We start from the raw sequence: 13695 nt of genomic DNA, 5'->3' as shown, positions 1-13695 counted from the left end.
GTGAAGATTGTCAGAGGCCAAATATGTGCATCCGTACAGATAAAATGGCATAGTGTGTGTGTTGTCCCGTGAACCTAGCCAAGGCTGTCTTTGAGGAGTCATCCCCAACCCAGGCCAGTTTGACGCAGTCTGAAAGGAGCTCCGGCCTCAGCCCGGGGAAGGCAGCCTGCTCTGCCTCTTGCTGAGGCTAACAGTTATGTGCTTATAGATGCGGGGTCCCCAGGGAGTCACCCCCTGCTTTTGGAGAAAGGTTTTTATTGCCTTATCTAATATGGTGCTGATTCCTTTTAAAAATGTGTTGTTGACTAGTCACTGCTGATGTGAACTTTGCAGAGTCATATCCAGGAAGGAGGTGGCTCACAGTTGGGGAAGCTTTGTCACTAACAGTTAAAGGGAAGAGAAAAGAGGATGACCCAGGAGAAACCTGAGACATGGGGGGGGATCAGGAAAATAAGTGTCTCTGAAACATCCCCCGTGTGCCTGACTCCGTGCCTAGCATGTGCTCTATGTTTTTTCATTCCATCTCCATCCCAACCTCCATCAGTGGCTATTTTTATCTTCATCTTACAGATGAAGAAACTGATGCTCAAAGGGGTTAAGTGACTTGCAGAGACACAGAGCTAAGAAAAAAAGACTAAGATTCAGAGAGCTCATAATGGAAATAAACATGTGCCACTGAACAAAGAAAAGAAAATGTTTGTTTTGAGACATTTGATAGAATGACGCTACTGCTCTTACGCGTGCAAGAGATAAGGCCTTAAAATCTAGCCATCCACTGGGGTGCTCATTCTCTGTGGTTTTCATAAAGCAATGCAACTTCCTATATCTATGTTTGCCAGTCTCCAAAAGCACATGTAAGTGCCCTTTGTTTATCCATCTGGAACACCTGAATGTCTAGAAGTGAGTGGAGAGCACCTGAGCTGGAGGGAGACACTAGTCCTTTTCATCTCCTGAAAGCGACCTTTTCTCATACGTGCTCCTTTGTGCCATCCCCACCTAGGTATGACTTCATTGAGATTCGGGATGGAGACAGCGAATCCGCAGACCTTCTGGGAAAGCACTGTGGGAACATCGCCCCACCCACCATTATCTCCTCTGGCTCTGTCCTCTACATCAAGTTCACCTCCGACTACGCCCGGCAGGGGGCAGGCTTCTCCCTGCGCTATGAGATATTCAAGACAGGTCAGTGTGGTCATGGGGGGAGAGAAGTTGGGACTCTGTGTCTGGCCATGGGGCATTGTATGAGGGACCTGTGTAATAGTTATGTGCCCACAGATGGAGCCCAGTGGGTGGACACAGGTGGTAAGGGTTCTAGTTTTATCCAACCCGATAAGCAAGTTGAGGAAGGAAAGAGGGGTTCAAGTGAAATTGGAGACAGCCTGAGATGAACCCAGTTTAGGTTACCAGCCAACATAAGAGGGCAAGTTGCCAGGTTAATGCTTGAGTGTTTGTGGCAGCAAAAGAGTAGGGGCACCTATTAAATAGAAAAACCCTTTGGAAAGAATTTGACTTTTGTGTGTATTTAAAAAAATTACAGTAATCTTCATGGTAAAAACAAAACTTGGTTGTGCTTCCTCCTAATTACTTCATGGTTTAATATAGCCTTTGGAATTACATGGGGCAGAAGGACATAATCTGTTCAGTGTTGGAGTCTCTAAAAATCTTACTATGACCCTCACCCCCATCCCACCACCACCAGTGGGTTTATGCAGTAGCTTTTATATTCAAATACGGCTCCTGGAAATTCCCCTTGCTGATCCTCTGTGCCATGACTACCCATTGAATCCCCTTCCTAAATGCCGATGAAATTGACACCCTGGAAAAGAGAGCAGGAAAAGAGGCAGAGAATGTTACATTTCTTTTGAGTTGGCTGCTTGCTTTCCAGTAGGTCCGCCTTAGACTACTTTAGACCTTGAGAATATGGGCCAGTGCTGAATATCCATAACTGGGTAAAGACAACTTTCATTCACAAGACGCTGCTTCAGCATCTCCACTAAACCACTCCAAGCAGTCTGCCCTTCCCTCTGATATGTGAGCTCATGATCTTGAGGCCAAGTGAAGCTTATCCTCCAGTTCTCCCCTCACCCGCCGCCCGTCCCCCCACCTCAGGGGCTCTTGCCCCATCTACAGTCTGCGAGTGTGTCTCCCTCTCCAGCAGCCTAAGTTTTACAACTCCTGGGCGGAGTCTGCTGAAAGGGGAGGCTGTCAGCCTTGTCATCAAGAGGCCCAAGTCCGGCGCCTCTTGAGTTCAGCGTGAGGGGAACTATTCATATATATTTTCTTTTTCGCCAAACAATTCTTGAAAGGAAGTGGTTGCTGCTGAAAGCGCTTTTTATATTCACTCTGTCTAAATATTTGCCCAGTTTGTCTGCCTGAGAACCAGATCGCAGAATCCAATGAAAGGTTGGGACCAGAGCAGGAGCCAGGACCATCCCAGGGCACGAGTCCCAGGAATGTCCACCTGCCATGGGTCATGCTCCTGATGACAAAAGGTCACAGGGACTGACAATCTGTGTGTCCAGTGGCTCAGGGCAAGTGTGAGGCTCTTGAATGGCCTGATCTACCCTCCCTCGAGTCCTGCGCAAGATTCAGACTCGTTACAGCCCCCAGCACTGATGGACCACTCATCGTACCATCCTCCGGTGGGGCGCATTGGGGAGAAGAGAGAAGGGAATAAGGTGGGGTGCTTGCCCTTTTCTGGTGGGGGAGATAGGTGTGCAAACCCGCAGCACAAAACGGATGCACAACAGATGCTGTTGGATGAATATGTGTAAGTAGATACGTCATTTGAAAGGAAAACTCTAAGATGAGGCAGAACACGTAAGTGTGAAACATGATGAACATGCTATGGTTATGAAACTCAGGAAGCAATCAAGTGGCTTGGCCAGTGGGGTATCTGGGAAGTCTGCTAGACAGCAAGGTCCCCAGTGCTGAAGCCGCCACTCGGCTCCACTCTGCTGACCACGAGGGGAGAATTGCTCCAATCAAGGTCTTCCGCTGAGCTGACCACTGGAAGTCAGAACAGGGGTGAACAGGACCATTCAAGCTCATCTCTGTTTCATGCTTCCCAATTTAGTATTTCACAGAGGATGATGCCACATTTTCCAGAAGTCGATGTCAAAAAAGTGGTTGTTAACTCTATCCATCAGGCAGATTTGAAGAGTCGATATTAAAAGATAAAACACAGAAGAGGATATCATCACTCAGCATTGCTGTTTTGAGGAGAAGCTGATGGAGGATTTTGAATAAGGCAGCAAGTCTGTGGACTGCCTAGGAACAACCGAGCCAGCCAGGGAAGGTGGCGTGGGCATGGAGAAGTGGGGCAGTCTACGTTAAGGACTGGGATTACCTACAAGGAAGAAAGAGATTCCTGCAGTGGGAGATAAGCACAGCTCTGTCAGCAACAGCCCTTCTTCTGGGGAACGTAAGAAAGGGAGAGCCTAGTGGCCTCGGAGCCGCCATTCACACCTGCCTTTATGCCCCTTAGAAAGAGCAACTCTCACATGAAAGTCACCCCTCAGTAAAGCACAGACACATGCCAGCAGAATTCAAAACAAAGGCGTTTAGGAAAATGAGCCTTCTTCCTGACGCCATGTCCTACACCCGCATCTCTACTGGTGGAGTCCTAAGAGAAAAATACACAAAGTTACGTCATCCACAGAACATTAAAAGAGACACATGAACATGCTGAAGAAATGCAAACAAACAGCTATGTTTTCTAGTCAGATTCATAAAGAGAAAGAAGGGGGAACTGTAAATGCAGATCTGCAGCTGTACAGAGGGCTCTGGAAGCCTTCGACAGCACATCGCCCAGGCAGGGCTCTGCTGCATGATTATACCATCAGAAATAAACCCACAATTTGGTACAGATGGGGGCAAGTGGCTGGAGAGGGAGGTTCACGTCTGCCGAGTGAAGTGGTTTATGAAAGACTTTATGTATGACCAGACTGTCCACATTTAAAGGGCAAACCAAACAACTCGCTGACTTAGGTAATCTCAAATCACCAAATCATGAGCAGAACAGAGAAAGGAATTTAAAAATAATTTTTAAAGTAACATTGGAAACTGAATCACTGAAAAATGTGGGGATTTGGTATGTGTGTTTGTTTTCTGATTGTCTTTAGACCAAGTTTCCAGATCAAGTTTTCTTTCCTGGTGCCCAGTGACATTTTGGAAACAAATCTCTGGGGTCATTTACAGATGGAGAAACTCTGCAGGGCCCCCTACTCTCACTTCCCATATTGAAGGACTGGGTTCACCTTTTGTGGTCAGACCCAGCTCAATTCGGGATAAATCTACTATGTTTTCAATAGCCTTATGCATGCAGATTCTTCTTCCGCTTGTGGAGTTGGTGTAAAATTTACAGTGGAAAACCACAGAGTGGGCATTTTTCATACCACAGTCCTTTGGTATGAAATCATTCACTGCGGCTGAAATCCCCCAGCTTCTATGGACAATCTTAGTGTTGCACGAACTCGAGTATTTGTTGACTGAGCTATTTTTTTTAACCTTTAATCCTTTTAACACATTGCAGAAAAGCATCTTGGATTAGGTAGATATCTGCAAGACTCTGCTTTTGTCCCAAGGATGGCCACCCTTTTCTGAGATCTCTTCTCCACATTTGATATTCAGCTGCCTGCTTTGCGACACTGTCCAAAGAATGAGATGGTACAATTAGAGACGGATGTGTGATTGTAATGGACGGGCTTGATTTTTCTGCATAAAAAGGATCAAACTGTTTTTCTATCTGATTCAAAATAAGCCACAAGACACACCCATGTTTAGCCATTTATCAGAAATAGTTACACAATTTTTTCCCCTTTTTACCTTTAAGGACGTCCAATTGAAAAATTCTCTCCAGTCAATTCCAGAACCACAGAACCTTGGGAAATGTGGGTACTTCAGAATTTCACATTTTCCAGGCCTCTCTTGGGCTTTCAAAGTGTCCATTGTGGAAGCACCTGTCCCACCATGGATGAGAGGGACTAAAGAAAGATTCCACTATAAATTCCCTGCTCCGAGGGGGTGGGGATTCCCCTCGCCTTGGGAGAGAATGACAATAGAGCCAACTCTAGGAGGGGATGTCGGATGCCTCCTCTAGCTCTGGAAGCAACTTGTGAATAGAGTTAATTTCCTCTGGCGAAGTGGCCCAGCAGCTATAAACACTAACCTTTTCAAAATTCCTCCCGGCCCCCTGAAGACTTGCCAGCTGGCTTGGCTTTGCTAAAGGGCCTCATCCTGGATCACTGAGGAGGCCCTCAGGAGCTGGGGTCCTGACGGTAAACAAAACTGGTGGCTTCGTGGTAAACAAACTGGGGGGAGGGTCGTCTCCACTCCTCCTCCGGGCCTGGCTGCCCCTGGACCGCCCTGCCCCCATGATGCAGTGCAGCGCCTCTGGGATTCAGCATTAGAGAGCCTCCAAAGAATTCTGAAAAGATTAGCTCTCACCCCAGGTGTCCCAGGTTCCCACCTTGCCAAGGCACAGTGCTGGGTCGAAGGGTGGTGGCAGAGGTGATGGCCTGCCTGGTGGGCAGGGATATTGGCACTTCCCATCTGATGCTAAAGAAAGTTGCAATCCTCCTCCCCTGCTTATTTGCATGGCACCTTTTCCAAGTCAGACCTTTGCTGCTTTCCAGAAAGCCGTCATCAATAAAGAGACGCACAGGGGGGCGGCTGCAGGAGCCTCGGATAAAGACATCGCTGCGGGCGAAGATCAGTGTATTGACATCACATAGTTATATTTCAGTGGGATCCCCAGAGGACACTTCCTGCCAGTAAACACATGGTTTATCTAGTATTTCTGTGTTTTCTGCTTCATGCTTAGAGGGCCTATTATAAATCCTGCTCCCTTTCCAAATTTTAAAATCAGACCATATCGTGAAATCAGTTATAATTGTGCAGCTTTTACGTTCATCGTGTTAACTCGAGAAACTTCTAACTCTGTGGAGCTTCCTGGGTCCGCGGTCTGGGCTGCAGGACTGTCCCAGGGCCCTCCCTGGCAAGTGGTGGCTGGGTTACAGCACATGGGGGTCCTTTCAGTGTGATTCCACCTAGAGGCATTAGGAGATGTGGTGGCTATAATCCTTTTACTAGTTCCCTCTGTGGTCCAACCCTGCACCAGGAGGCGAATGTGTGCAGCATTTAATAAGGTGCCTCCGTGAGCCCCAAGAAAGCGGACACAAGAGCTGAGGAGAGAAACAAGGCCACCCGCCACCTCCGCCCCCCCGCAAAGGAACCAGAAGCCTTCCAAATGTCAATGCACTGCCACATTTTTTCCAAACTTGCTGCCGGAGCGGCCTTTAACATCCCCAAACCCTGCTGAGATCCACCAGCTACAAACCTCAATTGTTAATTGTCTGGCCACTACAGAGCCGCTCGTTTTAATATAGTCATGACATGAATGAGACCCGAGCTCGCCTTTGCCCCTCCCCTGAGGCACCTTGGATCTTGGAGGGAGACGGGGGCACTGAGTTGGCTCTGGTACAATAGGGGCTAGTGTTGAGGTCAGCAATAAATAAGGGGTAACATTGTTTTCCCTGCTGGCAATCAGCAAGCCTTCCTTAAGGATTGAAATAACTTACATTTCTGGAGCAAGCAGCTGAGTAATTGAGAAAGAGGACTCTGTTCCTCTATTCAAGAGAATCAGTCTCTCTCTCCCTCTCCCTCTCTCTGTATCTCACACATGCTTCTTTCTACACCGCCCCCCTCCCAAACCCTCAATTGCTGCTCTTACTCTAATATGTAGAGCAAGCCCACTGGCCTCCCCTAATTTCTCTCCTAAAGATGATCTGGCTTAAGGGCTTGAAATGTGGATGTGAAAAGTATGTTGCTTCAAGGGCCACTCCAGTGGAAACAAAAACTTCGTGAGTAGAGAGATTTGGGCCCAAACATTTAAATAACCCATGCGACAGAGGCAGCGGAGAAGGGCATCTTCTTCCTCTGTCTTATATACAGGCTCTCTTTTATATACAGGCTCGGAAGATTGTTCAAAGAACTTCACAGGCCCCAACGGGACCATCGAGTCCCCGGGGTTTCCCGAGAAGTACCCACACAACCTGGACTGCACCTTCACCATCCTGGCCAAACCCAAGATGGAGATCATCCTGCAGTTCCTGACCTTTGACCTGGAGCACGACCCTTTGCAGGTGGGAGAGGGAGACTGCAAATACGATTGGCTGGACATCTGGGATGGCATCCCGCACGGTGAGTGATGGCGCCGTCCCTCGCCAGGCACTTCTCCGTATTTTCGCCTTTGCCTGTTAATTGCTTTAGGAGCAATAAAAAAAGAGAACAAAGACTTTAAAACTCCTCAGGGGTTATCTGTGACCCTTGATGACTTTCTCTTCTTATCCTTCACCAAGGATGTTTTCAGAGAGATGGCAGGAAGGCAGTTTCCTCTCTTGGAGATATTTCCTTGGAGAAGGGTAGGAGGAGACTGAGGAGATACCTGGATGAGCATGAGAAAACTTATAGGCAATGTTCTTTTCTGCTCAAAGGCATCAGAATTGCCTTGGAAAGTGACTCAGTGACCACCCCCTATGCCCAGAGGGGACTCTAGAGCCGGATTGACTAGGTTTGAATTCTGGCTCTAATATTAGCAGCTCTGCAACCTTGGGCCAGTGACTTAACCTCTCCATGTCTTATCTGTATAAATAAGCTGCTATCATTATTGTTACTATAATTTTATTATCAAGGGGGGAGGGTATAGCTCAGTGGTAGAGAGTGTGCTTAGCATGCACGAGGTCCTGGGTTCAATCCCCAGCACCTCCATCAAAATAAATAAATAACCCTAATTACCCCCGCAAAAACAATTTAAAAATTAAAAAATGAATAAGCACTGAAACATGCTGTACACCAGAAAGTGACACAACATTGTAAACTGGCTATACTTCAGTTTTTAAAAAGCCAAAATAAATAAATAAGTAAAAAATAATATAATTTTACTATCACTTCATATATATAATCAGAGATGTTAAAAAGGCGCACCTCCCCCCACCAGGGCCAAGAGGAACCTTGGCCGATATAGGTCTTGGGTAGTCAGTATTGGCGAGGAAACCAATCTTTCACATTTATAGTTGTTCTAAGTATTTTGCACTGTAAGGGAGACTTGATGGCTAAGCTATTTCATTTCCTGAGAAAAGCATAAGGTTTAGTCCGGAAACTTGGGTTGGAGTCCCGGCTCTGCTATTTCCTAGCCGTATGAACCAGGAAGTCATGTGACCTCTCCAAACCTCAATTTCTTCTTCTGTAGAGCAGGCGTTATAATGATACCTTTCCAGCCCGTCACCCAGGGCTGTGAGAACAGAATGCAGCCAGGTCAGTGAAAGCACTTTGTTAATGTGCAGGAAAACATTAGACATTGTTCTTAAAACATATCTCTGGTTGTTCTTTTATGCCACAGCATACAGAGGGATGCTCGACTGAACAACTTGCAGTTGTGGGAAGGGAGAATGTATTGCAAATGGAGTTTGTCATTTCCGTTTCTGTGACCTCTCTTTGTCCTGCATGTCCAGTTGGCCCCCTGATTGGCAAGTACTGTGGGACCAAAACACCTTCTGAACTCCGTTCCGCAACCGGGATCCTCTCGCTGACCTTTCACACGGACATGGCGGTGGCCAAGGATGGCTTCTCTGCACGTTACTACCTGGTCCACCAGGAGCCGCCAGAGAGTGAGTCGGCCAGTTGTGAAACTCTGTCTTGTCCTTCCATCAGAGCTGCGAGGGATAGGAGAGGCTGACCACTACAAGAGAAGGAGATGGGAATTCTACAGAGTTCTCAGATGCAGTGGCATCTGAGTTCAGGGGATGGGAGCTGTATCCTCTTGCAAGGCAGAGATTAATGAAAACAGAACAAATGTTAATCTGGGTGCTCATTTGTGTTCCAAAAATTAGTTATTCCAGAATGTCACAGGACCATCTCAAGCCTTAGAAAGAAAAGGGGGTTAGTTATATCCATATAAAGCCCCCTCCTGTGCTAACATTTTTTGAGTCTAGGGCCATTTTCCTTCCTTTCCAAGCCTCAGTGGCCCACTGTCAAAAAACTGAGCAATTTTAAATCTCTTTCTGTATACCTTTTTTTTCTGGACATTAAACATCTCTGGCTCTGATTAGAGTTTCTCCGACTAGCTTGGTACACTGCTTGGACTTTCATTTCATACTTTCAATAAACAGTTTTTTTGAGCTTGACTGTGTGCCAGGCACCATGCAAAGCATAGAAAGTGTAACCCTGACCCTAGTGGTCGTGAAACTTGACATCTAGACCATCAGTCTCCTGCCTGGAGCTACATCTTTAAACCAGCTCCTTTTGGACATGTGCTCCAAATGTGCTGCCATTGTCACTGAGAAACCCAAGTGATAACTTGAAGGACTGAAGGAACGCTTTAAGGATGATTAGAGCTGGGGAGATCCTGCCATGGTCGCAGACGCTTGCCGCATGCATACCTACAGACGCAGCAGCCTGCCCTCCTGGAAAGCTGATGTGTTTTGCTCTGGGTTTTGCTTTTGTTTTGTTTTGTTTTGTTTCCAAAGAACTCATAAAGATTGAGGGAGAAGAAAACAGTATTGCAAGCTGCACTGCGTTCTGCAAATGGCCAGCACGGTCACAGGGTTACAGCATAGGTTTGATAACTGAGAAAGATTGGTTTTCCTTCTCTGACACACGCACACACAAACACTGACCAGCGTCTGTGGGATCCATGGCAAGGACAGCAATTAAGCTGACAGCGCAAGGCCAGAGAAGGTGACTTCGGGTCCATTTGCCCAGACAGGTGTGTGGGGGACTATAGAGGGACAGGCGTGTGCTCACAGAGAGGTCTCCCAAAGACAGGCATTTATGGCTTTGTGATGTCTGTCTTCTGTGCCAGAACCCACGAGACAGCCGAATGAAAGAACGAAAGCATCAAAAGTGCCTCCTGGGTATTTATTAATAAAGCAGGCTTCCTGCCGCATGTCCGCCACCCACATTGCCACGAGTCTATCACCCGTTTACCTGGATTTCAGTAGTGGTGCATCTGGCATCTGCGAGCGTTCGTAGCCTGCAGCACTAACAGTTCTTGTGCTTTTGATTGTCTTTTTAATTTGTATGATGATTCTTAGTTAGCCACAGCCTGATTTCTTTTAGGTCAAAGTTAGTTTCTTTCAGACCCGGAGGGATTGTCAAGCTCTGTGACTTGGCGCAGTTGTTTTTAAACTTCGAGTGTATAATTAGGTCTTTGAGATGAAGGAGTGCCTGCAAGGACTCACCCCTAGAAGGGAACAGCATTTTGGGGGTCCCAGGGGGTTGAGGTTGAGAGACCTAACTCTGCCTTGACTGTCTCCATCCCTTAGGCTTTCAGTGCAATGTCCCCCTGGGAATGGAGTCTGGCCGGATTGCTGATGAACAGATCAGTGCCTCATCTACCTACTCTGATGGGAGGTGGACGCCTCAGCAAAGCCGGCTCCACGGTGATGACAATGGCTGGACACCCAACTTGGATTCCAGCAAGGAGTATCTCCAGGTACTTAACTCAGATACCAGAGGATGTGCAGAGTGTGTGTGTGTGTATTGGTGGGCGGGGTGGGGGGAAGCTCCTCCACTAGGGTGGACAAAGGACACAAAGGAAATAATTACAATATACTTGAGGACTCCTTTCATCCATCCATCCATCCATCCATCCATCCAAAGAAATCCATGCTCCAGGCACAAAGAGACTGTGCCAGGCGCTGTGTGAAGTGCTGGGATAACATGACGAGGAAGCGGGACACTGGCCCTGCCCTTGGGAAGATTACCAGGCCTCGGAGCAGCTGTTTGGCCGGGAAGCTGTTTGCCCTATCACCGTAGGTATCCGAGGAACTTCGATAAACAGTCCCAGAGCTTGCTCATTCTTGGAAGGGGGAGGCATCAGAGACTCAGGGGGCGTTTTCCTAAGGGCAGGCTGGTTGAGTTGCTAGCTGAGCACGGCTGCTTCTTCTGATCTTTGCTGTTTGGAGGGAGCCCTGCCGGGAAGGTTTCGCCTGTAGCTATCAGGGAAACACGTGGGAAAATGGCACACCCAGGAATGAAATTCTAGTAGTCCTGATGCCCTGCAGCATCTTTTCAGACTATTGTTTGCTTTGCTTCTGAATAAGACTTGCAGCTCATGTTAAATGATCCTCCCTTGCACTACACACGGTCCAGCTCTCATCCCCAGGGAAGAGCAAGCTGCTAGTCCCGTGCTAAAGCAATGACTGCTGTTATGACACACGGCAGACAGCCTGGTGACCCGCTGACAAGCCTGTCCTAGCTCTGATGCGACGTGGTGACCCCTGCTCAGAGAAGGACGTTGCAGGGCAGACAACAGGAGAGGGAGAAAGACCTCTTAGAATCTTCCATGGAGCCCACAGAGGTCCTGACAGCACAACTCTAAGGCCATCTGTCACCGTCTCTCCTCTGCCTCTCCAGAAGTCCTTCTCATCTTGCAAAGCTCCCAGAAAGTTCTCCTTTGTAATCAGCATTCCATTGATTGTAGTCCTCACTTTTGGTCCTTAATCATATACTTCTTCTCATTGCTCTCCACCTGTTTATCGTACACGTAGACAGCAGTTCGTACCTCTTCCAATGCTTAGTAGCACTGAGCACATATTAAGTAAGCAATAAATGCTTTCTGAATCAAATTTTACCAGTGCTGGCTAAATTTTGATCACACAGAGATTGCCATTAAGAAACACTGTAGCCAGCAAAGGCATGACACCCAGCAATTTCCAAATGGGTTTGGTGTTGTGGGAGGGGAGGTGCCTCAAAATGTTGGCCATATCCTCCTCATCGGGCAAAAGGTCAGGACTTGGTGCATAAGCCTAATTGCTTGGGCAGACTCTGCATGCACTTTGACCTCTCAGTGACCTGAGCAACTAAATACACAATGGAGAGCGAGACTGAGGGGAGGGGAAACAGCCGTGGGATGAGGCTTCTACGGCTCGGGCATCGTAAGTGAATTGGATTGAATTGGGCTGGATCGGAGTGGAGTGGAGTGGATTGGATTTAGCCATTGTTCTCTTAAAACAGCATCGCTTTTACTGTCCAAGGCAGGCTGTGGTTTAGTAAGAGGGGTCGTAGTTCTAGATGGTCAATGACTTCTTTACGGTAAACTCAATCCTGTCTGTTCAGATTTTAAGAAAAGAGAGAGAAAAAAAGCAAGTTATAATTTCATAGGTGTCCAACCTCGTAGGTGTTAAAATAAGTTGAGTTTAACTGTCCAGTGGCTGCAGACTGATTCCTGATCACCAATACCTGTGAGTGAATCACAGACAGAGGTTGTGAACTAAGGATTATTTATAATCGTGTCCTTTGCAGAAAAAGCAAGATGCTGCCCTGTGTTGGGAGTCATGGCCCCCTTACTTCTCCACCTCTCTTTCTCAGGTGGACCTACGCTTTCTAACCATGCTGACGGCTATTGCAACGCAGGGAGCAATTTCCAGGGAAACTCAGAATGGCTACTATGTCAAATCCTACAAGCTGGAAGTCAGCACGAATGGTGAAGACTGGATGGTGTACCGGCACGGCAAAAACCACAAGGTAAACCCATTGCCCATCCTCGCAAAGGCAGCTGGGACGAGGCGGGAGGGGTGGGGCAAGAGGAGCTGCTAATCCACCCCACGTGGAAGAGGAGGCCTTGTTCGTTTCCGGTGAGGCTCAAATAATTGATGGAGGTACTGGAGACGCTGGCCCGGAAAATATTCTTTCTTATGCTGAAATGATTGGAAAATACTGTTCCTCTGACAGCCTGACTGCTGTTGCATCTTGCACAGCAGAGAGAGAAAGAGAGCTCGAAGAGTGCTCTCTGACTGCAAATGAAGGAGAAAATGTGTTCCCAGTCCCCGTCTCCCCATACAGGATTCATTGAGCATTTATGGCCTGAGTCCCTTCCACATGCTGAGTTAACAATCACAAAACCACATGAAACTGCAGTTCAGGAGTTACCGAGATCTGGAAATAAAAGGGCACAAATCCTGAGAGGGAGTCACAATGTCTCAAAGAAGAAAGAGACCAATAAATAATGAGGAGAAATTTGGTTTGTTGGGGAGGGGATCTGAACTGGCCATCATGCTTAGCAGCAAGGCATTGAATTCTCTCGGCTGGGGCCCGTCAGCGTCTGCGGCTCCCAGAGGTGTGTCCGTGTGGGTGACGTGGGGCTTTTGTTGTACATATGGATGAATGTCTGACACTCAGCTCTCTTAAGACACGTGGCATTCTGGCGGTGAACTGGCCTGCAGCTGGCGCTGGTGATGTATGCACTGGTTGGAAGGTACACTCAGCGTACGGCAGGCTTATTAGAAACATCCTGTGGTCCTCCCTGGGTGGGGGGAGAATTCTGTTCATTGTAGGCTGGCTCTCGGGTCTGGAAGGAGAGTGCTCATCCTTCCCTGAATGAAACTGGGGACAGAGGGAAAGGGTCTGCTCAGTCCCAGCAGCCCCCTGCTCTGTCAGGTTGTGGATTATCCAGATGGGACACAGGTGGCCAAACCTGGAGATGCCAAAGGTCTTTTCCAAACAGAGTCTCCTTGGCTCCTGTCACTGCCTCAGGGCAGCTTGCTCCTGCTGGTGAAACTGGAAACCTTGGACCCAGGAAATCTTAACCTGTAATGTTGGTACTGTTTCACTCAGGAAATGTGAGATTTTAAAGGAGTGCATTTTTTAAAATTAAGATCGCCGTAGTAACATGGCACTATTCATCTGAGCTCA

General features: G+C 47.7%; 1 protein-coding gene across 5 annotated transcripts in view; it reads left to right on the top strand.

Moving 5' to 3' along the window:
* NRP2 (neuropilin 2) overlaps positions 1 to 13695 on the top strand; it is a 111759-nt gene that overhangs the window by 32787 nt on the left and 65277 nt on the right. For all 5 annotated transcript variants that reach the window (XM_072961403.1, XM_072961402.1, XM_072961405.1 and 2 more), the window contains 5 exons: positions 1001 to 1182; positions 6973 to 7203; positions 8514 to 8669; positions 10326 to 10495; positions 12373 to 12528. In XM_072961403.1, the coding sequence (XP_072817504.1) occupies positions 1001 to 1182; positions 6973 to 7203; positions 8514 to 8669; positions 10326 to 10495; positions 12373 to 12528 (895 nt within the window). The remainder of the gene's footprint in view (positions 1 to 1000; positions 1183 to 6972; positions 7204 to 8513; positions 8670 to 10325; positions 10496 to 12372; positions 12529 to 13695) is intronic.

Source organism: Vicugna pacos, chromosome 5 (genome assembly GCF_048564905.1).
Source record: "Vicugna pacos chromosome 5, VicPac4, whole genome shotgun sequence".
Classification (NCBI taxonomy): domain Eukaryota; kingdom Metazoa; phylum Chordata; class Mammalia; order Artiodactyla; family Camelidae; genus Vicugna; species Vicugna pacos.
Note: the sequence above shows the minus strand (reverse complement) of the source record. Positions and strands in the feature narration are given on the sequence as shown.